General features: G+C 30.2%; 2 protein-coding genes and 1 non-coding gene across 3 annotated transcripts; all 3 read left to right on the forward strand.

The window, feature by feature from the left end:
• Positions 1–9852: 9852 nt before the first annotated feature.
• Positions 9853–10717, forward strand: LOC148766245 (uncharacterized). The gene is made up of 2 exons (XM_088826843.1): positions 9853–9937; positions 10101–10717. Exons 1-2 carry the CDS (start codon positions 9853–9855, stop codon positions 10715–10717), a joined length of 702 nt encoding a protein of 233 aa, XP_088682969.1.
• An 8385-nt stretch (positions 10718–19102) lies between these two features.
• On the forward strand, positions 19103–23619 carry LOC105967857 (ARM repeat superfamily protein). The gene is made up of 6 exons (XM_012992455.2): positions 19103–19563; positions 20062–20169; positions 20294–20479; positions 20766–20873; positions 20971–22064; positions 22517–23619. Exons 2-6 carry the CDS (start codon positions 20113–20115, stop codon positions 23271–23273), a joined length of 2202 nt encoding a protein of 733 aa, XP_012847909.2. The 5' UTR covers positions 19103–19563; positions 20062–20112; the 3' UTR covers positions 23274–23619.
• Positions 23620–23977: 358 nt separating this feature from the next.
• On the forward strand, positions 23978–24051 carry TRNAN-GUU (transfer RNA asparagine (anticodon GUU)). The gene has a single exon. It is a non-coding gene; the product is annotated as a tRNA-Asn (tRNA).
• The last annotated feature ends 1485 nt before the right edge of the window (positions 24052–25536 follow it).

Genomic DNA, 25536 nt, shown 5'->3' on the forward strand with positions numbered 1-25536 from the left:
TATTATGTAATTGATTTCACATAATTAATTTTAAATTTTATCTCTCCTACATGTCAAAATAGTGTCTTTTATTGGTTATTTAGTTTCCTTTTTTAATCCATTTTTTTCATAATAAATACGTTAATTCTTTTTTTGGGTTAATTAAATTTTATACACAATATTATATTAATTGCAAAAAAACCCCAATTATCATAATCATCTATATTATTAATTAATTAATTTGACATTATTGATTTTAAAATTTTATGTCTCCTACATGTCAAAATAATGTCTTTTTATTGGTTCATGAGTTTTTTTATAAACAATATTTTGATTTAAAAAAACGTAGGACTTAATTGCAATTTTTATAATTTCACAATTGAGTAAATTTTATGCACAATATTATATTAATTGCAAAAATAACCCACTTACAAGAATCACCCATATTATTAATGAAATAATTCCACATTTTTTGTTTCAAATTTTATCTCTCATACCTGTCAAAATAGTGTATTTTTATTGGTTAATTAGTTTCTTTTTTTATAAACAATAAATATATCTATGTAATATATAAATTGAAACCCTCATAGCTTAAGAAATCGACATGTGGCATATCTATGTGGCATCCACCTCATATCTAATGTGGCATTTTTTGTTCCATTATAATCACAATATTAATATACACACATTAATTATTTATCTAATGCAATTACCGGTAATAGATGCATATTAATTAAAACTTACCAACTTTATATAAGATATTATTATTTTGTGTATTAATTTGATTTATATATTTTCCATATTTCATAATATCTTATACAAGAATGTCAATTAATATCAATTACAATATATATAACTTCTATAATTATAGAAACGATATTAATTTATTTCTAGATATCATTAGTTTTATATATATATATATATATATATATATATATATATATATATATATATATATATATATATATATATATATATATATATATATAATATGTGTGTGTGTGTGATTTAGCAAAATTGAAGCATATCATTAATTATATTGGTTTCGGGTTTTCCTTATTTAAATATGTACTTTAATTTATTTTAAAATTCAAATTCAAAAATTCAATCTTGAAAATCTTTGTTTTAATGTTAATTAATTATTTTCGCTTTTTACATATTATTTACGTTTTTATCGCATAAATACAACTATAAAATCTCATACCACAAAATTTATCACCACCAAAAAAAATCCAGTTAGAGAGAGAGAGAGAGAGAGAGAGAGAGAGAGAGAGAGAGAGAGAGAGAGAGAGAGAGAGAGGGGAGGGAGTATTTTTTTATTCTTGGTTTCTCTTTTTAGTTTTTCTGTTTTTTTCTTCTGATAATTATATTGAAATTCATATTTCGGTGTACATTTTTTTTTCCGACAAAATAGATCATTATGATTTATTTGTTTCGATGCACATGATAATTATTTGCTCCAAATTAACTTTGCATTATATTATTTGTTATTTTTACATAAGTATATATCTCTAACATTTTGTAATGATCTGTAGATATGGACGTTGTTAAGTCATGTATTTTGCGCGACTGATATCGGATATGGAAAAGTTCTATGAATTTGCAAAAAATGTGACTACATCTTGAAAGTTCAAAAATCAAAGGTTATATTTATATTTTCTATAACTAATGTGTAATTAATAATATGTTGTTAATTGATCAATTTCCGTCTAGCACATATCCAAGCAATTTGGAGATGTTGCTGGATACATTGGCAAAAAAAAAAAGATTTCTTTGAGATTTATTCGTGGAAAAATCACGCAATTTTTGTGTATCCCAACAAAAACGTCATAGAAGTGCATTGTGCAAGTCAAGAAGAAGATTTACTCCTTAAATATTTTTTTTGTTTCATTGAAATTTTTGTTAGAATTTTCTTTTGATGAAATTTGTTTAATGTTGGGAGTTTAATAGCGTTAGGACATTCTAATTTATAATTTATTTTATGTTTTAATCTTGCTCTTGATTATTATAATTAAATTGATAATTTGTTTCTATTGTTTTATGAAATATGTCGAGCTCAAATTTAAAGCTGAAGAAAATTATATATATATATATATATATATATATATATATATATATATATATATATTTATTTATATTTATACGTACATTAAAAAATAGTAGTATATTTCTACATTACAAAATTTTGTAAAATGAGATTCTTTTAAAATCAATATATACTATTTTTTAAGAATTTATTTTTGACTCACACACACACTAAATTTAAAAAAAAAAAACTTCATACATATTTATTGCTAAAAATTTTAATATAAAATTTAGGAAATATATTAGTCAACATTCATAGAAACGAGATTGATTTAAAATCATTACATAATAAATTCTTTTCCGGTAGATAAATATTATATTTTTCAATGTCATATTGCCCTTTTTTGTTTTTTCTTTATAATAATTTGACTTTTTGCTGTTATAATATAGATATTAACAAGATATAGTAATTAGTAATTTCCAATATTTTCGCTATTTTATAACTGTTTTTATATCGAATGTTTGCTATTATATAATAATGTGACTTATTTTTTATATAATACAATAATTATACTATTCACTATTTGCCATTGAATGTATAAAATGTGTATCACCATTTATAATGATGCAAACTAGAATAATGACATATTTCTTGGTCATGAGGTATTTCATGAAAGATAATAAATTGGTATTAATGCAAATTATCGTTATACTAATATGTTACATAATTCATAGAAATTTTGATAGCAATTGTCATAAAAAACAAAGATTTTGTTTACATTATTATGATAATATTTATATTTATTTTGAATCACAAATAAAAATATGTTTAGTAAAATATAAGTAGCTTTTTTAATCCTTATTTTTTATCCATTTTTTTAATCCTTATAAAAGTTTGTCAAATTTTAATAGTATTTCGAACGTATACATTTTAATAGCATCACCGGTTTACATATATCTTACTTTGTTAAACAATGGAAATGAATTAAACAAATAAATGTAAACTTTGTTAAGATTTTGTTTTAAATGATTTGTTATGGGTTAAAAGATTGGGTTTTTTGTTTCAATATAGTTGAATAAATTTTTATATTTGCAGTCATATATAACAATTTTTTTAATTGTATATGTTTTTGTAGATATGATCAAGACGGACAGCTTATATATTGGCAATCAAATGTTTACTACCCAGAAATATGTGTACTTTCGGTTATGTTTACAATTCCGTTTCAATTTTTTGTGTACCAATTTCATACCATGTGTCTTCTTTTTAATTTTTTTTCTTTCTCATATTTTAGTTTGTGTACAATCAACGATACATGCGAAGCAATTTATTTTTTATTTTTTTCGATATGAAAAAACCCCATTATTTATTTGTGGCAAATTTATTTATATGCCAAATTCCTTTGTTTTGAATATTTTTCGTTTCGTATTTCATGGTGTTGATTTGGTTAATCAAACAATAATTATTCAAAATATTGTTGTTGGTTTGATAATGATATTGGTATTGGTATTTGTACTGGTATTGTTATTATTATTAATATTAGTATTAATGTTAGTATTAGTATGAGTATTAGTATAAGTATGAGTATGAGTATAAGTATAAGTATAAGTATAAGTATAAGTATAAGTATAAGTATAAGTATAAGTATTATTATTAGTATGATTGGGATTAGTATTAAGATTATGATCAAAATTAATATTAATATCATGATTAAGATTGGAATTGTGATTAGTATTAATATTAGTATTAGTATTATAATTAGGTCAGTATTACCATTAGTATTCCTATTTGTATTTGTATTAGTATTATGATCAGGATTATGAATAGAGTCATCATTACAATTAGTATTAAGATTAGAATTAATATTAATATGAGTTATAATATTAGTAATGGTATGAGCAATAGTAATATTGTAATGGTAATAATATTAGTATAAGTATTACTATTAAGTATTAGAATTATTATCAATATTAGTATTAGTATCAGTATTAGTATTAGTTTTAATATTAATATTAGTATTATATTGATATTAGTATAAATAATAGTATAATTAGTATTAGTATTAGTATTTTTAGTATTAGTACAAATATTTGTGTTAGTGTTAGTGCTACTGTTAGTGTTACGTGTTAGTGTTAGTGTTAGTATTGATAGTAGTAGTATAATTAATATTTGTATATGATTAGAATTAAGTGTAATATTATAATTAACATTAGCATTAGGATTATGATTACGGTTTTGATAATAATAAAGGATTTGCATTAGAATTAAGAGTATGATTAACATTAGTATTATCATTAGCATTAGTATATTACGATTAATATGAAAATTAGGATTAGTAGTAGGCTACGATTAATATTAGAATACTAACATAAATATATTCTAATTAACATTAGCATATTAGGACAATCATTAGTATATTAGGATTAACACTGGAATTAGGATTAGTATTAGTAATAGAATTATAATTAGGATTAAAATTAGAATTCATATTAGTATTAGTATTCCCATCTGGATTAAGATTGGTATTAGGATTAAGATAATGATTAGTATTAGAATTAGAATTAGCATCAACATTAGGATTACGATTAGGATTAATATTAGCATTAGTATTTGGATTATGATTAGAATTAGAATTAACATTAAAATTAGGATTAGTATTAGAATTAATATTAGTATTAGCATTAACATTATCATTAGCATTAGCATATTTAGATTAGCATCAACATTAGGATTATGTTTATGATTAGCATAATCATTAGCAGTAGAATTGGAATTACGATCAACATTAGTATATTAGCGGCTTAATTCCACTTTGCACCCTTGAAATTGAGCCTTTTGGCACTTTGCACCCTTGAAAAACAATAATAGCACTTTGCACTCTCAAAACACAATAAATTATTCACAATGCACCCTGAACTGAATAATGAAGGAAATTTTTTTTATTGTTTTTTTTTATCAGGGATGCAAAATAATACATAAATTATTATTTTCTTCAACCTCCAACCTAATTTCGAGCGCAAAAAGTGCGGGAAAAGAAAACACCTGATTATTGGAAAAAACTATATTTTCTTACAAAATAAACTAAAATAAAATTTTATCACTAAATTATTCGATTGATGTATTTTTTTATTGTAACTGGTGGAAATATGAAGTAAAAATATTTGGAAAAAAAATATGATTTTCAGATAACTTGATAACGAAATAGATGAAGGATTCTTTTTTTCGTAAAATATTTTATTGGGATAAAAAATATAATTTTTAAATAAGTTGATGAGATGTATTTTTATTTATGCACTTTATAGTTTCAAAATGATTGATGAATAAAAAAAAATTATTTGACATTTGTCATCCTAAAAACTACCACTAAAAATATTAAATTACATTTATTAGCTTTAAACATTCATTTGGGATGCATTATGCATGATTTATTATGTTTCGAGGGTGCAAAGTACTATTAATTTATTTCGAGGGTGCAAAGTGCCAAAATGGCATATTTCAAGGGTGCAAAGTGGGATTAAGCCGCATATTAGCATTAGCATATTAGAATTAGAATTAGAATTAGAATTAGAATTAGCATTATCATATAAGTATTAATATTAGTATTAGTATTAATGTTAGCAGTAGGATTAACATTAGCATTAGGTACATTAGGATTTTACTATTAGTATGAATATTAGTATTATGATTAGCATTATGACTAGAATTAGTAGAATTAGTATTAATATTAGCATTATAATTAGAATTAGGATTCGGATTATGATTAACATTAACATTAGCATAATATAATTAGTATTAAGATTAGCGTTAGCATTAGCATATGTGTATTTTTAGGATAAGAACTATGATTAGTATTATTATTATGAATATAATTAGCATTAAAATTAAGATTAACATTATGATTAGGACTATAATTATGATTAGGATTAAGATTATGATTATAATTATGATTAGAATTAATATTAGGATTGTAATTTTGGTTATGATTAGCATTAGCATTAGTGTTAGGGTTAGGATTACCATTAACATTAGAAGTAGAAGCAGAATTAACATTAATATATTAGCATTAGCGTATTAGGATTAATGTGAATAATAGCATATTAGGATTGAAATTAGTATTAATATATTTGGATTAGGATTAGCATTAACACTAGCATTAGGATTATGATGAAGATTATAACTGATATTGACAATGGTATTAGCATTAACATTAGCATATTAGGATTATCAGTAGCATTAGTATTACTAATAGTAATAGTATTATTATCAGATTAGTATTAATATTTGTAAAGGTAAAGGTAATGGTAATGGTAATGGTAATGATATTGGTTTTGGTATTGCTATTTTTTTTGCTATTGGTTTTAGTATTAGTACATTAGTATTGGCATTAGTACATTAATATTAGCATTAACGTATTAACGTTAGTAGTAGTATTAATATTAGTATTAGTATTAGTATTAATATTAGTGTTAGTATTAGTATTAGTATTAATATTAGTATGAGGAATATGATTAAGATTAATACTAATAAAACAATTGGTATTGATATTTGTATTGGTATTAGTATTGGTTTTGGTATTGATATTTGTATTGATATTGGTTTTAGTATCAGTACATTAGTATTGGCATTAGTACATTAATATTAGCATTAAAGTATTAGTATTGGTAGTAGCATTAGTATTAGTATTAGTATTAGTATTAGTATTAGTATTAGTATAAGTATTTGTAATAGTATTAGTATTAGTATGATGATTATGACTAAGACTAATACTAATAAAATAATTTTGAAATTGAAATTTTTGATGACATGCTTATCTGTGATTCTGCAGATCCATTTTTTGATCTTATAGAGTTTGTTTACCTGGATATGGTGAGCAACCTGTTCAATCCTGAGTACTTTGAGGCCATAACAATTATTGTATCGGCTAATGAAAGTGTCGGTTTTGTGAATGATCATTTTTTGTCGCTCATAACTGGAGAAGAGAAGGTTTATTTGAATTCCGATAGTGTGTACAATGAGGAGTTAAAATCATAGATCCGAGTTCCTCAACACCATATCGTGCTCCAGAATTCCACTTAGGTTGCATTGAAAAGATGTATTCCCGTTATGCTCATCAAAAATATTGATCAGGCTAGAGAATCGTGCAGTGGAACTAGTCTTCAGGTTATTAATATGGGAAAACACGTTCCCAAATGCAAGACACTACCCGATAAACATGTTGACCATATAGTGTACGTTCATTGCTCAAATAATATTGGTACCGTCCAACTCTACATCGCCTATTAAATTTTAGCAACGTCAGTCTTCGGCGATGGTTTCCTTTGCAATAACAATCAATAAAAGTTAAAGACAAACTCTTTCCCATGTAGTATTGCACTTGCTACGACATGTTTTCAGTCATGGACAACTCTATGTCGCACTCTCGAGAGTTAATAGTTGAAGTGGCATAAGGATTTTGATCACGTCGGAATCTGGCGATACAACCAACTACAAATAATGTGGTACAAGGATGTTTTTCGGCATATATGAAGGTAACTATATAAAATCTTATACAATTTTACATAATGACCTTTATTTTGTATAACTTATATGTTTTGGCATTCCTCATTTGTAGGTTAATTTGCATTGTACTAGGAACTTGCTACGGGCTCCACTCAATATTTTTATCAAGGTAATTTATTGTAGAATGATTTTATGTCATTAAATATTTATATTTGTATTATTTTGGTAACGTTTTACTTATTTTGTATAATCATTGTACAAAATAGCAGGTCAATTGCATTGTATTGGATTCGTTACATGCGTTTAGGGATATTGTAGCTGAGACACGCTCAAATAAGCTTCAACGAATCAGTGAGCTCCATCCTCTTTACTTGTCTCTACAGTATCCTCTTTTATTTCCTTACAGGGAAGATGATTATCGAGACGATATCTGTTTGAGAGAATCTTCGCTTGCTGATAATAGAAAATGGAGGAAGGTAAGCATGCGAGAGTTCTTTGCATATCTAATCCAGAAACGGCGTTGATAACATTTGTTACTTTTGCATTTCAAGAAGTTATTTCAGCAGTTCTGTGTTGATGTATTTTCGATGGTAGAGTCACAGAGGTTGAATTTCATAAGATTCAATCAAGATCAACTTAGGGTTGACATGTACAAGGGTATCGAAAAAAATATTTTTAAAGGAGACACTGAGGGTAAATCAATTGGACAATGCATTATAATTCCAGGGTCGTTCACCGCAGGTCCAAGGTATATGTTTAACAACTTCGTTGATGCTCTTCAAATATATAACTGGATTGGATCTCCAACCCTCTTCATTGCCATCACATGCAATCCTCAATGCCCAGAAACACAAAGGGTGTTGAAAGATACAAATCTCAGGCCGGAGGATCGGCCAGACATTCTTTGTCGTGTGTTCAAGATGAAGCTCGATAGTATGATGACAGAAATCAAGAAAGGTTGTATATTCAGACGTATTACAGCATGTAAGTATTTAACTAGATCTCAGTTTATAATTATACATTTACTTCATTCATATAAATTAAAGAATTTGCTCATGTGTGAGTTTAACTACTTATTGCTTCCTTAACTAAATTAATGCATATTTTTTTAATACCATATGTTTATATTTTCTATGCAGATGTATGCTTAATTGAATTTCAGAAACGAGGTCTACCGCATGCACATATTTTATTGTAGTTTCATAATGACGATAAGCCCAATAACCTAGAAGAAATTGATAGGATCATATGTGCTGAAAATCCTGACGAAGTAAACTACCAGTTGGTGGAGAAGTATATGATACATGGACCGTGCGGTCAGGCGAATTTGAAATCTCCCTGTATGAAGGATCGAGTTTGCACGAAGCGATTTCCAAAGCCATTTATGCAGCGCACTGAATCAGATGCAGATGGTTTTACTGTGTATAGAAGAATGGAAGATGGCAGAACAGTTACGAAGAATAAGACTACTCTTGACAATGGGTTTGTAGTCCCGTACAATCGTATATTGTTGAGTAAATATCGATCTCACATTAATATCGAGTTATGCAACCAGAACAAGTCAATCAAATACATGTTCAAATACGTAAAAAATGGGCATGGCCGAGTTACGGCGGCATTTTATGAAACACACAATACAGATGGCGGTGCTGAGATTTGTGATGAGATAAAGATGTACTACGACTTCTGATATCTTTCGGCATGTGAGGCAATGTGGAGGTTTGCGAACTTGGGTTAAAAGAGGATTCTCGAACTTGGGCGCCAAGGAAAAAAAGATTTTCTATTGGTAGGCTTGCGAATGTTCCCCCTGGAAAGGGGAAAGACTAATAATACCTTAGATTGCTACTTAACATTCAGATGGGATATACGTGCTACGAGGACATCAAAAAAGTTTTTGACACCGTCTACCCTACGTTCAGGGATGCATGTCATGTGTTGGGTTTATTAGATAACGACAAAGAATACATATATTCATTAATAGAAGTGAATACTTGGGCACCGATGGATTATATAAGAAGGTTATTTGTAGTTATGCTTCTTTCCAATAGCTTAAGTCGGCCCGAACATGTTTGACAAAGTTGTTGGTTGGATTAGGCTGAGGGTATTGCTTACAAACAACAAAGTATTCATACTAATCCAGGTATGGCAATTTGTATAACACATTATTCAGTTAGATTTTAAATATTACTCATCATTTTAATATTGTCGTTTTGAACTAAATGCACATAATTTATCTTTTTTTTTTTGAAAATTTACATATATCGGATGAAAGCTTGAAGAACTATACTCTCACCGAAATAGAAAAAATATTGCAAAGCAATGGTAAAAGCTTGCGAAATTACGCGCCCATGCCAGTTCCAATCGAATTCTCAGCGGATGACACAGTAAACATATTGGTGTTAGATGAACTGGATTACGACCGCTTTGATATGGGTAAGGAACTTCAACGGTGTCTTGCTTGAATTACAGACGTGCAAACAAAGGTTTATGATGTAGTCATGGATGTTGTATCCAATGACCGTGGTGGAATGTTCTTTCTATATGGCCATGGTGAAACGGGAAAGACGTTTCTATGGGTAAACTCTTTTGGCTGCAGTTCGTTCAAAGGGAGAGATTGTAATTAACGTTGCATCGAGTGGTATAGCATCGTTATTGCTCCCCGGTGGAAGAACAACTCATTCTCGATTTGGACTACCCATAAATGTACACGAGAGTTCCACCTGTAGCATATCGCAACAAAGTCCACAGACGGAGTTGTTCATAAGGGCAATGCTTATTATATGGGACGAGGCTCCTATGATGCATAGATACTGTTTCGAAGCGCTTGACAAGACAATGAATTCAATATTACAGGTTGACAAACTCTTTGGTGGAAAGGTGGTTGTTTTTAGAGGAGATTTTAGGCAGATTTTAACAGTTGTGCTCAAAGCATCAAGGCAGGACATAGTACATGCTACGATAAACTCCTCTTCGCTGTGGAATTTCTGTCGTGTCGTGAAGTTGACTAAGAACATGAGATTGCAGTCATGCTCTTCTCCATCTAACGTGGATGAGGTAAAAGAATTTGGAGACTGGATACTGAAGGTTGGTAGTGAGGATGTTGGGGAACAAAATCATGGTGAAGCTTCGATAGTGTTTCCCGATGACATGTTGATTGGTGATTCAGAAGATCCATTCAGAGACCTACTGGAATTCGTTTACCCGGATTGTTGAGTAACATATATGATCCAGATTATTTTCAAGGGAGAGCAATTCTTGCACCAACTAATGAATGCGTCGAGTTTGTGAACGATCACTTAATGTCTCTCCTTCCAGAAGAGGAGAAGGTGTACATGAGCTCAGATAGTATGTTTAGGGAGGAGCAAACAATGGAGGATAATGCAGAAATTTATTCGACTGAATTCCTCAACACAATAAGATGCTCCGAACTTCGTTCTCATGCGTTGAAGTTCAAGATTGGTGCACCCGTTATGCTAATAAGAAACATCGATCAAGCTAAAGGATTGTGTAACGAGACCAAACTTCAAATTATTAGAATTAGCATTCACGTTCTGAGTTGCAAAACTCTTTCCGGAAAAAATATCGGTGATGGTGTTCATTCCTCGGATGACTTTAATACCATCTACCGGACTGCCAATTAAATTTCAGAGAAGACAGTTTCCGTTGATTGTTTCTTTTGCAATGACGATCAATAAAAGCCAAGGTCAAACTCTTTCGCATGTTGGTTTGTATCTTTCTAAGCATGTCTTCAACCATGATCAACTATATGTTGCACTGTCCAGAGTTACGAGCAGAGGTGGCATTAAAATATTCATCAAGTTGGATTCGGGTGAACTCACCAATGTTACTAGAAATGTCGTGTACAAGGAAGTATTTCATCGAATTTGAAGGTAGAGAATATTTTCATATTTACCAATTATTCATGTAACATGTCTTTTTTTTAACAACTTATTCTTTGGCAGGTGTTTCTTCTCTATATAATTTCCCCCGTGCGATGTTATTTTCAATCATGTCCCTAGGATGCTCAGTGCAAATTTTTTTATCCTTAAGATTTATTTTTGACGATATACTAATATTTTAATATTATTCTTATGATGTAACTATGAAGAACATGATGCTTCAATATTGCTGGTCGCTTTTTGTATTTAAATTCAATGAGCGTAATAATTTATATATGCGTAAATTTATTTTTCAGATATGTATTTCCAGTTGAAAATATGCCACCCCGTGCATCGCACGGGTGAATACTAGTGTATAGAAAAACAAAATACACCTGTGGCAGCCGAATTTGGTACAGTCTCTCGGCTTATGTGATCCTATTATCAACGGCGAGTTCAGGAATTTGGTATATATAGGATGAACTTAAATTTTACGGGTTTGAAGGCAGCGCCTCCGTTTTTTCTTTAGGATTTTTTTTTAAAATAGGAAAAGAAGAAACGAAAAAAATAAATTTAGAGTGTTGTTTTTGCATTAATTTGGATTTGAGGTGGGCTAATTAATAAGAAATGGGGCTTGTTTTGCATTAATTGAAATTTTGAGTGGGCTAATTAATAAAATTTACATGGACTAAATAGATATATAGTATAATGTAGGTGGGAAATTGTAAATTGAGGGTGGGCTTGAGTCTACCCTTGCCTAAGGGTGGACTCGCCCCTGAATTCTACACCTGGTGAAATGCACCATGTGATTTTAAACTGTGTATATAAATAATTATCCAGTACGCACACATACACATGAGTATGTGTTATTATGTGAAGAGCAATGATGTAAAATAATATGGTGTATTTCAGCAGGTGGAAGTTCTAAACCGAGTCCCTTAACATTGGGACCGAAATTTTTGGTGTAACAAAATTTATTATCATTATAATTTATATTACTACTAATTATTTTTATACAGCAAAATATTAGTAAATACATCATTACCGGTTTATGTTGGTTACTATCTATGCTACACGGACACGTCTAGATGGTGAGGAGTCCCCGTATCCGACGCCTGGACACTCGAACACGGCTCTGACACCCATATCCGGCCGTGTCGTAATTTCGCTAAAAGAAGAACACCCGTGTCGGATAGTGTCCGCAATTTTAAAAAAGTTGGGATACGGCTCTTATGTTTTAAGAGAAAGCCCTACTATAAAAAATACGCATTTTCTTTTCTCAGTAATACACATTTCATCTGTCTTCTTTGAGAGTACACCTAAAAGTCCACAACTCTAGAGGCAACGGCGACGGCGATCAAGAATACGAGCAGCAAGGGCGAGCAGTTCTCTTATGCAATTTGGCGAACTTATAAATATTTTTTTAGAATTTATAAATGTACCCCTATATTTTTATAATTTATAAATAAACTCCTATATTGTTTATATTTATGCGTATCCCCGCGTATGCATATCCTAGTTTTTTGAAAATACCGTATCCCCGTGTCCGTATCCGCGTATCACCATATCCGTGCAACATAGGTTACAATTAGAGTAAAAAGATGAATTTTATTCTATCAAATCAAATATATGTATAAATATATTTTTTACATAATATTTCAATTTTCACATATACATGTTGACAGACTCAAACCTTGTTTTTCTTTTCACTTTTCTTTTTTTAATAAGAAATTCATTTTTCTCCCTCTTTTTGTAATTATATATTACTTTAGTTGTTTAATGAGTCAAAAGCTTGACATAAGAGTCACACGCTTATACTATCTTATTACTTATATATAGAAAAACAAAATACACCTGTGGCCGCGTTCCGAATTTGGTAGTCTTTCAGCTTATGTGATCCTACTATCAGTGGCGTGGCCAGTCCAGGAATTTGATATAGGGTGAACTTTAATTTTGGAAGATCGAGGGCAGCGCTCCCAAAATTTTGTTAGGATTGTTTTGAAAATAGGAAAATAAGAAACGAAAAAAAAGAAAGAACTTTTTTTTAGAGTTTTCTTTTTGCATTAATTTGGATTTTAGGTGAGCTAATTAATAAAAAATGGGGCTTCTTTTGCACTAATTAAAATTTTGAGTGGGTTAATTAATAAAATTTGGGTGGACTAATTAGATATATAGTATAATATAGGGGGGAAATTGTAAATTGAGGGTGGACTTGAGTCCACCCTTGCCTAAGGGTGGACTCGCCACTGGATCCTACACCTGGTGAAATACACCATGTGATTTTAAAACGTAAATCTATATAAATAATTATCCACTAAGCATACATACACATGGGTGTGTGTTATTATGTGAAGAGCAATTATGTAAAATAGTATAGTATATTTCAGCAGGTGTAGGTTCTAAACCCAGTCCCTTAACATTGGGACTGGAATTTTGGTGTAGCAAAATTTATTATCATTATAATTTATAATTTACATTAGAGTAAAAAGATGAACATTATTCTATCAAATCAAATATATGCATAAATATATTTTTTATGTGAAAAAAAGTATTATTTAAGGTATATATTTTTTTGTTAATATATGATATTTTTTATATAACATGAAGTATTTCTAAAATAAAATTATAGAGTAAAAACTCGTGACGTGAATTGGTATTGGGGCTTCACCCATATTGGGAATTTGTTATAGGTCGGAGGTTCCAATTCTTTTCAGCGTTGTATTAATATTGCTTGTATTTTCATAATGTTCTTTGTAATATTTATTTTTGAAATAGTAATAATATTTTGCATATCATTGAATTGTAATATTGTTATTAAAAATATATTTGAAATATATTGTATTTTTTAGCAATTTAGTTAAAAATGTGGTTTGTGTGCCACAACCAGAACACTATCCTTGCCTATCTTGGGCGCGGGTTGTGGCAGTGCTCGTTAAGTTACTATAATTGTCTCATTTGACCTCAAATTTAGATGATTCAAGTTGGGCTATAAAACCAACTCAAAAGACTATAATAATGTTAATGTTTTAGTTTTTCTAAGATTGGAATATTAAGATGGTCAAAATCATATTCGAAATCGACTTATTGCCTGTTACAGACTTCTCGCAAAACTATATTTTTCTACCATAATTTAATAAAAATATACATTTATTGGTTTTTTTAGTAAAAGAGGAAAATCCATAAATTCAATTTAATTAGAGGTCTTGAATTGATTTTAAGAGAGAACTGAAAGAACAAAATGTTTAGAGAGAGAAAAAGAAATGTATGAAAGATACCCATAACACTGAAAAAACATTTAGCATCAGTTTAATTTTTAAAATTATTAAATTGAAGGATTTGTAACATAAAGAATTTAAATTCATTAACAAGTTTCACTAAATTTAGTTTACAATGTAACTCAAATTTGGTAATTTGCATTCACTTCCCCGAACTATGACCATTTGACAGCTACACCACAAATGTTTAAATTTGGCATCAACCTGTTCTAAACGATAATTATTTTTCTATGTTTATGAGTAAAAATTGGAGGGGTAAACAAAAAATTAGCATTTCAATAAAAGTTTCAACTTTTGAAAACTGCAAATTATTCTCTTTACAAATTATTCTCTTTACAAATTTTATAAATCATAAATTAATAAATAAATAAAAAGAAAAAAAATAATTTATTTTAAATGTTTACTCGAAATTTCACATTATTAATTTTTATAATTTCTACTTTAGTGATCTTAATGCGAGTTAAATTTATGTTAAAAAAATGATAATTTTACAATAATGTTAACTTTCAAGTGGCCCTTCTAATTTTCACATTTAAATAACCAAGAAATGCTAAATTTTCTATTTTATTGTTGGCTTTAAGGGAAAAATATGTTTTTGGAATGGTTCTCAGAGTTATTTTCATTTTAGTTTAGGAAAGACATGATTTTAGAGACTGAAATGTTAAATGTCGTTTCAATTTTACTAATGTTGTTTTGACTTCGAACCTCATTTTGACATATTTTTATTTTGATTTTGGCAAAATTCGAAACACGAAAATTGTAGTCCTTTGGGTTAGCTTTCTAATCCAACTTAAATCCGCTAGATTGAATACCGTGTGACAAAATTATGCATGAATGGGTCACATTTTGAATTTTAGATACCTCAATACATCAAAGTTGTGGGCAGTATCCATTGATTCATGTATATATTTCTCGTCCGACATCCAATTTTGATGATTCAAGTTGGATTAGATAAATAACTCAGAATATTACAAATTTTATTTTTCGGGTTTTTGCAAAATTTTGAATTAAAAATGATCAAAATCACGTTTGAAGTCGAAACGGTATTATTAAAACTCGAACGACATTTATCACATCCATTTTAGAGAATAATTTAAGAATGAAATAATGGTTATTTATGATTTGGGAGCGGATAAAATACAATGTAGCAATCAAATCATGTTTAAATTTGTTAAATTAAATGTATTTTAGTCTTTAGACCAAGAATTTGAAATAAAATGATGTTTGTTTGTTTTTTAGTGAATGCAATTTTTTTACTGTAGCAGGTAAATCATGTTTAGAGAAGAGAGAAACTTTAGAAGTTTTGGAAATTTCTTTTGAACAATATCTAAATTTCGCGAGAGAATAATACTGAAACAAAAAACGAACCAAACATTATCTATATTTTCCAAAACAAATAATGAAAAATTAGATGGGAGATTGGGTTGCCAAATTATTATCTAGCGTAGATAGGGATGGCCATGGCGCGTGTTTTCGAAAACCTGCACCCGCCCCGCTAGCAAATCCCCTGCCTCGTACCCCTTTCGGGTGTAACTTTCTTATACCCGCCCACCGCCTCGTTTAAAAGCAGCGGGTACCCGCCCTGTCACATACACATAAAAAATTTATTATGTAATATATATTTATAGTTTTTATTTAAAATATCTCTAAAAAAATAGTATTTTATAATATAAAAAGTTGTAAATTAATAAAAATATGTAGGTGAATTGGATATGAGACGGGTAAGGGTACATATATTCAAAACCCATTCGCACCCATTGCGGGTGAAATTTTTAAAACCCGCATTCATTCTATTAATAAACGGGTCAGAGAATATGCGATAAATTCGAAGTAAGGTGGGCGTGTTAAATTGCCATCCTTCAATGTAGGCAATGGATACCCGAATTTTAATACTTGCACCAAAAGGCGAAATCCCTCGCCCCCAGGGCCCCCATCCCTTGGCCCGACAAGGATTGATGGAAAATGTAAATCATGGTAACTCAACGGCCCGTTAAGGTAGCGGACCCGGACCTGGTGCCCACAAGGAACCAACTCATTGGAGTTGAAATTCCCACACTGCGGCTGCCAGGATTCGATCCTAGGACCTTGCACCAACTTACCACCTCCGGAACCAGTTGAGCTACACCCATGCGGGCAACGAATTTTAATACTTGACGGAGCGAAAAGGTGGTCAAAAGTCATACTTCATTGAATATTTAAATATAAATATATATTTCATTGCATCATCAAGTAATTTAAATTGATTTTTTTTTATTATGGATTAATTTTCAGTTAACTATTTAAGGTTAAATACTCTTTGCACACCTGAAGTATAGCTTACGTACACTTACTCCCTAAAGTATCATTTGTAACACTTACCCCTCAACATCAACTATTTTATATTTTAAAATTTAAAAACTAATAAACATAACAATCTAATAATTATTGGATTATAAAAAATAAAAAGTAATATAAAAATAAAAACTAAAAAATTAAATTATTGGAAAAAAAAGTAATATATGTTGTATAATAATGAATGAAAATATAATTTATGAAATTAATGAACTAAAATATATTTGAATGCTTAAGATTACTATTAGCTATGTATTGATTTTTTAAAATTTAGATATGAATATATTTGATTACTTGTTCCAATAACAATTAGATGTCATTTATTAAATATGTATCCAACACAAGATAACATTTTTAAATTTTTAAATATTGCATTTTTCAATAAATATTTTTATTTGTATAATCTAATTATTCTTTTAGAGAGGGTATACTTTAGGAGTGTAAACTGTATTTAACCCAACTATTTATAATTTATTTATATCTGGTATATTTAATATATTTGAACCAACTTATCAAAAGCATTGAAGAAAATAATAATAATAATAATAATAATAATAATAATAATAATAATAATAATAATAATAATAATAATAAAAATAACAATGAATATAAGAAATATAACTAATCTCGTCAAAACATTTGATAAACTCAAAAATTGATTAAATTAAAAATCCAAATAATTCACCAATTATCTTAGCGAATTCTTTAATAATAATATTATATATATATATATATATATATATATATATATATATATATATATCGCTCGATCCGTAATCCGACCCAGAACCATCCGGTTCTAGAAACTTAAATCCATCAACCATCTAACTTATCCAGACCCGTCCCAAACGGGTCTGTTCCTTGTCTAAAACTCTGCAAAACCGTACCCATTGTCTATCCCTATTTAGTTTGAGAGGATAAGAAATATCCGACAACCAAAGCGTGCGCAAATATTACAACAAAATTAAGATTCTAAAATTAAAATCAACGGAGATCGAAATGTCGGATTTCGGATATTTGGGTTTCGAATTTCGAGTTTTGAAGTAATATTTCGATTTCGATTTCGATTTATATCGGAAAAAAACAAAGTGAAAGAAATATATAAGCAACCGGTGGTTCTTGGACTTGGGCCAAGAACAAATGTTGCTAGCCAAAAGTTGAAGAGCAGTGGGATTTCAGCATCAAAGTGGGGTCCACATTGTTCGATCAAAAGGTTTTATCTCTTCCTTCCTTGTAGCTTCTATGATATATCATCTGTATTCAGCTGCTTTTGGTCAACCAATCATGGTCCACCTACCTTTTTATTTATTTATATTTTTATTTCTCTTTGGGAATTATATTTATTCTTTGAAACAAATATTAAAAAAAAGTTGACGAAAATTCAAGATTTTAATGACCAATCAGATCAGGGGATTTTTTTAAAGTGGGATAGAGACTATTATATTTCATATGAAGAATCATATTTTTTTTTTAATTTCTTAATTTGAAAAATTGACTACCACATTTGGACTAACCTGCTTTTGCTCCTCCAACTATTTGCCAAAATGATTTCTTGTTCACACTACAAAAACAGTTTCATGTGAAAATAAAACAAAAATGGATAAATTACGACCACTTCTGAAGTAAGGTCAAATTACAAAAAAATCTCTCATGTTTGGTAATTAAACCGACATGAATCTTCTTACATATTCATTCTTTTGAGATCAAATTTAGTGGAATCTTCTAGATTATATGGAATATTCTCTAGTTTATACATGTTTTTTCCTATTCAAGTTCCAGATTTTAAAACAAGATGATCATAAAATATGTCATTGGCTTATAAATATCAGATTGTGATAACTGCATTTTTGCATAAAACGAGTACAAACTAGAAAACAATAGAAGATTTTTTTGAATTTGACACCATAAAAATGGACGTATAAGAAGATTCACAATCGATGGACGATTGTAATCACTCAAATTTAACAGGTCTATCTTTTAATTTAACTTTATCTCAGGAGTTGGGCGTAACTTACCTACGTAAATTACCAACATAAAATTTCATGTAGAAAAAAAATTGAAAAGTAAGCATAGGTATTATTGTTTTATTATTTTAATTTTATTTGTTTTCTTATAATGGTTTTGCTTTTGACTGCAAAATGTTTTAATTCCAAAAGAACCATTCAAGGATAGTCAGCGCTCTCTCTCTCTCTCTCTCTCTCTCTCTGCATTCATTTTTTTTCTCTTTCAAAAGTAAGGTGACCCACAACATGATATTCATTTATTTTCCATTTGGATTGGGTTGCAACTTGAATGATTAAATGGGTTGCTAAAATTGAATTGTTTGGTGGGATGCTTTAATTCTGATTCTAACACCATAACCCAAAAAAAAATAAAAAAAAAATAAAAAATTCTGGGTTTTCTTGAATTCTGTTGCTAAAGATAGGATTTTTATGTGATAAAGGTGGAGTCTTTTTGTTAAGGTTGTTTTGCTTATTACAGCAGTTGTGAGTTTATATAGTTCTTGTCCTTTTGGTGAAGCTGTTCTTTTCTTGTGGGAAAAAAATCATCATCTGATGTTCTTCTTTTTCTCAAGGTAAGAGATTTCCATGTCTATTTTTTTTTCTTTTTTTTTTAAATATTATTATTTTTTTTTGAATTTTTTTTTCATAATTGAGATTCATATTTTGCCAATTTTATTTGATTTTTAGTGATGTGTTTATGATTTTTTTTTTTGACAAACAGAATGCTAAATTAACACCCTAAAAGAAAGAGAAAAGAAAAGAATGCTAAATAAACATATTTATATGATATATGAATGGGTTTATTGATTTATTGTGATGGTCACTTGTTTAAACAAATCTTTGGTTACATTTAGAATTAAAAGATTTGAGCAAAGGGTTTCAAATTCATAATAATAAATTCTTAATGAAGAAATAAATAGTTATATTGCTCAAAGAATCGAAGATAGTTAGTATAGAAACTGCGTTTACGGCAAGTCGGGGAATGTCCGAAAATATGTTCCGAAAAGATTTTGTCACACTTGATGAATAAAGATTTGGCTTATATATAAAATATTATGTTTCTTTTGCAGGTGATTTTTTTTCATTTTTTTTTTGAATTCGAGACGATCGTTTTTTTGCCAATGGGAAATCATATTGCCGAAGTTGTCGACGGACTGCCATCAGCCAGAAACATTAAGGTACAAAACTAATATCTTATCTAGTCCCGTTTATATACTTTCGTAACGATTTGTTCAATAGAATATGGGGGAAAAAAAATCATCATTTTTTGGGTTAAAAACTCGAAATTTGATACGATTGCAGGTGCATGCTCGAATGTGTTCGGAACTATTACAAGCGGTCATTAGGGTATCGAGAATATTTCCCGAAATAGAAGGGGCCCGGCCCGGTTGCTCCTCGGGAATCGACGCACTTTGCTTATTAAACAATGGTATCGTCAAAGCCAAGTCTTTGCTACAGCACTGCAGTGAGTCCAGTGTACTTTATTTGGTATGCACCTTACTCTGTTTTCGATAATTGTTTTGTATCGAATATAACTTATTCCAATCCTAAATTTAATTCGAATTTTTTTCCGAGTATTTCGTTTGGTATTATTTCTGGATAATTTATCATCGGATCAAGAGCATAATTTTGTAACGAAACACATATCGTAATGCAGAAGTAGAACCTCGATAATTTAATACTCTGTTAATTAATAACATCGCTTGAACAATAATTTTTTGAACGTATTCGATACTACAATTTGAATTTTACAATGATCTTGAATATTTTTCAGGCACTTACCGGAGAAGCTATTTTGTCGAGATGTAAAAAATCGAGGAATTTGTTGGAGCAGAGTCTCTGTCAAATTCAAAATATGGTTCCGGTGATGCTTGCCGCTAAGGTAATAACGAAATAAAATTTTATTTTATATATTATATATATTAAAAAAATCTTGTAAAATATTGTGACATAATTTTTTACCATTTTATTTGTTTTAGATATCCGGAATTATTGCTGATCTTAGGAGTGTTCGATTTCATTTGGAGCCAATCGAGGAGGAAGCTGGAAGGGTACTTCGGGAATTACTCCATAGATACGGTTCCACCGTCGATTCAACCGAAGAAGCTGCGCTTTCCGCTATACACACCGTTTCATCCCATCTTCACATTTCATCCCAAACATCTCTACTAATTGAAAAACGATCCATCAAAAGGCTGATCGATAAGTTCGGCGAGAGCGAACCGAGCAAGAAAAAGATCCTACTATTCCTCCTCAACCTCCTCAATAAATACGGCAAAATCATCGGTAACGATCGAAATCAACAAGATGGGTTTTCGGATCGAGAAGACCCGTTTCCGTTTTCGAACCCGTATAGCTTACCGGGCGAAGTGGAGCTCCGCGTGGGTTACGGGCCGAACGTCCAAGTCTTGAGTAGGCCCGTACCCCCCGAGGAGTTCATGTGCCCGTTGTCTTCGAGGCTAATGTACGACCCTGTCGTAATTTCTTCGGGTCAAACGTACGAGAGAATGTGGATCCAAAAATGGTTCGACGAGGGCAACGACATTTGCCCCAAGACGAAACGGAAATTGACCGATTTGTCCTTCACCTCAAATACGGGCATCAAAGACCTAATCACGAAATGGTGCACTGCCCATAATTTGTCAGTTCCCGACCCTCAATATCAGGAATCCCTCGTTAGGAATTCGTGGGAGACTCCGACGAATTCAATCGTCAGCATGACGAGCTCGATGAACGATTTATATCTACCGTCGGATTATAGCAATGTGTCGTTCGGGTTGGGTCCGGATTCGGATCTTTCGTACACCAAGATGAGAAACGACGTGAAAAAATCCCGTGAAATAGATCCGGCGATTTTTTCCGAGTTTAGTACGCTCCCTTGGGATTCTCAGTGCGACGCGGTTGGGGATTTGAAAAGGGTGTTCGAACTCGACGACGGATCTTTGTCGGTGATTCCTTTCGGAAAGTTCGTTAACCTAATCCTTCGGTTTTTGAAGGATGCGCGCGATCGTATTGACGTGGAAGCGCAAATGACTGGATTCGTGTTATTGTGCGAATTTGTGGAGAAACACGGGTAATTTATATACATGTTTTTTTCTTTCCGCCGTTGAGCCATGCTTTATCTACTTCATAATCACTGTTGTTTAAGGTTTTTACACACATATTAAGAAAGTCGTTAAATATGGTTTTATTTTAGAAAAGACACGTGAAAAAGACTAAAATAACCTTTACTATTTAATGAGATTATAAGAGAGTGCTAATATTTGATAGGGTTGAATTAATAAGGGTAGAGTGTCACTTTAAAGTTTCAATGCAGAATTAATTATTTTTTTTTCCAGTTTTACCCCAACATATAATGGAGTAATGAAATGAGAAAGAAAAGATGAAAAGCCACAAAGGGGGTAATTTGGTAAAATAACGATTTTTTCCCCGAAAATTAGGACTATTTAATAGTTTTCGTAATTATTGTGCATCTACCTTAAACATATGTTTCTGATTATTGACCCGTCTGTATTTTATTTACAGAAACGATATACCGTGCATTAAGGAAGACGACTACGTCCTATTGGCATCGTTTCTCGACACGCAATTCTCCAAACAAGCCCTCAACATACTCGCGGCGCTCTCCTCCAACAAAAGCTGCCGTCAAAAAATCGCACAATCGGGCGCCCTCACTGCAATCCTAAACATCCTCGACGGCAAAATTCAAGATTTGCTCGAACCCGCCTTAAAAATACTGACGAATCTGTCCTCGAGCAACGAAGCAATCGCAACTCCCTCAGATTTCATCCCGAAGCTAGTTCCGCTCCTCGAAGACGACGCTCTGGCGAGGTACGCCATAGCCATTTTCAAGAACGTGTCCGGGAACGAAGACGCTAGAATCTCGATCGCCGAGAGCAAAAACTGCATCGATCTAATCGCGAAACTGCTCGAGAAAGACGATTTAGAAGATCAAGAATGCGCGGTTAGCGTGCTTCTTTCTTTGTGCCTTAACTGCGGTCCTTATTGTAAGTTGGTGATGGAAGAGGGAGTTATCCCGGGACTCGTGACCGTTTCGATTAACGGGAATCAGAAGGCGAAGGCGATGGCTATGGAGCTGTTGAGGATCTTGAAAGACGAGTTTAATAATACGACCGCCGAAGAAATCCCCGCAGCGGAAGTTGGTGTTGTCTTGTTGGCAGAAAAACAGTGTAAAGACGAAAAAGCCCCTACGAAACGACCGGGGTTGTTCGGGAAATTGTTCTCGAAACCAAGGGCGTTCGGCGGAAAGAAGAAAAGATAGTAAACAATCTAATCCAAATTTAGTTTGCTTGGTTTCATGGTTAAGATATTATGATTGCCTTAGTTTTTTTTTTTTTTGTGTGTGTAGATATTTTGCTTGAACAAAGCTCTGATTAGTATTAATTATTATGTATAGTTTTGTATTTTACAGCTACTTGTGTTTTTTTTTTTCTTTTTTTTTTTTTTTACTCATAGGATAGGTTTTGATCCATAGTGACTAAATTTTGGTCATATATTAGTGTGATTTGTTTATAGAAATTTTTTGGAGTTGTACTTGTGTTTCTCTTTGTCACTTGGGGCTGTTTGGCTAAACTTATTTTAAATAATTGATAAGCTTTTATGGCTAATAAGATATTTTAAGAGTTGATAAGCTGTTACATCTTATTTTTAGTATTAATTTTTAAAGTGTTTAATGAGTTTATTTGCTATTTTTATTTATTATAAAATCTTAAATGTGAGGTAGAGGTACTTATAAAAAAAAGATTTTATTTGCTTTTCAACAGCTTATTAAAAAAAAAATCTTTTTAAAAAAAATTCCTAACACTTTGAAAGAGCTTATAAGTTTTTTTAACATCTTATAACCTTATTCAAACACCCTCTATTAATGAAATGACAATTTTCCTGTGTACCTCGCCTTTTAGAGTCGTGCTGCAATTATGCTTTAAAGATAATATAGATATGATATTATTCTAAATATAACAACAAGCTGGAATAGCTCAGTTGGTTAGAGCGTGTGGCTGTTAACCACAAGGTCGGAGGTTCGACCCCTCCTTCTAGCGTTTTTGGTTTTTACTTTATATAATATATTCAACCTATTTCACACAATTTCACAAAATTACCCCCTTTCACCACACCCCCGTACTTTTTAATATTCCATTTACATCCTATTTCACACAATTTCACAAAATTACCCCCTTTCATCCACACCCCCGTACTGTTTAATACTCCATTTAGATCCTATTTTTCACAATTTCACAAAATTACCCCCTTTCATCCACACCCCCGTACTTTTTAATATTCCATTTAGATGTTAAGCGTTTTTGGTATTTATTTTATATTATACATTCAACCTATTTTACACAATTTCACAAAATTACCCCCTTTCACCACACCCCCGTACTTTTTAATATTCCATTTAGATCCTATTTTACTCAATTTCACAAAATTACCCCCTTTCATCCACACCCCTGTACTTTTTAATATTCTATTTAGATGTTAAAATAACTTGTTTTTATTTATCTCATCCGTCCCTAATGTATCTATGAATTCTCTCCTCCTTGTTTCAATTTTTATTTCTCATATTCTCTGCACAATCAGAGATCCCATAAATTTTATTTTTTTCATTTTCTTGTTTTACATCCAAACTTTTATTAAATTTTTAGATAGATTTGTTAGATTGTAAATTTGAGTTTATGTTATCTACGTGGACAAACTTCACTAAATTGTGTGGAAAATGCTATAAATTGTATGGCTAATTTCAATAAGCTCCCCTGTACTTGTGAGAAATATTCACTTACCTCCCTTATACTATCAAAAATTTTACTCCCTCCTCAAAATTATATATTGTACCAATTATACCCTTTTTAAAGATAAATATCTCCCTATTTATTTTCAATAATAATTTTCTTCTACTTCCGGTCTTCCATTGTTTTACGCACTCATTTAATTATGGATGATTTTTAATTTCTACTTATTTATTTTTTCATTTGATTTATAGAAAAAAAATATTTCTCTTGAAATTAAATTATAACAAGAAACCATAATAAAAATATATTTATTTTCTTTATCATAAAGTTGAACATATAAATTAATTTTAAATTTTCATCTAATTAATGTCAAGTATGGGATTTTATCTTTTTTATAATATAATTTATGTAATGGTTCATTATTAGTTGTTATCAAAATAATACGCCATGACATTTTTATATACCTAAAGAAAATAAATTTTAAGATGTATGATAAAATTTAAATAGTACATATCATTGTAAAGATTTTCGAATAAACAATAGAAAAACTATTGAATAAAAAATATTTCACTCTGAGTGTTATGATATTTTATAATTTACTTATCTTTAGAACAAATATCAGTTAGATGAAAAATATGGGTAGAGAGTTCACAAAAAGTAAACATTAAACAAACACAAGCAAAAGTTAATAAAAATAAAAATGAAATGAGTATAAATTATATATAGTAGAATATTTTTTTATTATGAAATTGAAAATAATTAAGTTTGTAAAATAATGAAACAAGGAGTTTTTTCTTA

This window comes from Erythranthe guttata, chromosome 12 (assembly GCF_056151865.1).
Source record: "Erythranthe guttata isolate IM_541 chromosome 12, IM_541, whole genome shotgun sequence".
NCBI classification, from domain to species: domain Eukaryota; kingdom Viridiplantae; phylum Streptophyta; class Magnoliopsida; order Lamiales; family Phrymaceae; genus Erythranthe; species Erythranthe guttata.

Bases quoted from the DNA above. Each gene is read 5' to 3' on its own strand.
- LOC105967857 (XM_012992455.2), top strand. From the start codon at position 20,113: ATGGGAAATCATATTGCCGAAGTTGTCGACGGACTGCCATCAGCCAGA. The intron at 20,874-20,970 runs GTAATAACGAAA...TATTTGTTTTAG, and splicing joins CGGTGATGCTTGCCGCTAAG to ATATCCGGAATTATTGCTGA. The intron at 22,065-22,516 runs GTAATTTATATA...TTTTATTTACAG, and splicing joins GAATTTGTGGAGAAACACGG to AAACGATATACCGTGCATTA.
- LOC148766245 (XM_088826843.1), top strand. From the start codon at position 9,853: ATGCCAGTTCCAATCGAATTCTCAGCGGATGACACAGTAAACATATTG. The intron at 9,938-10,100 runs GTAAGGAACTTC...TTTTGGCTGCAG, and splicing joins TTACGACCGCTTTGATATGG to TTCGTTCAAAGGGAGAGATT.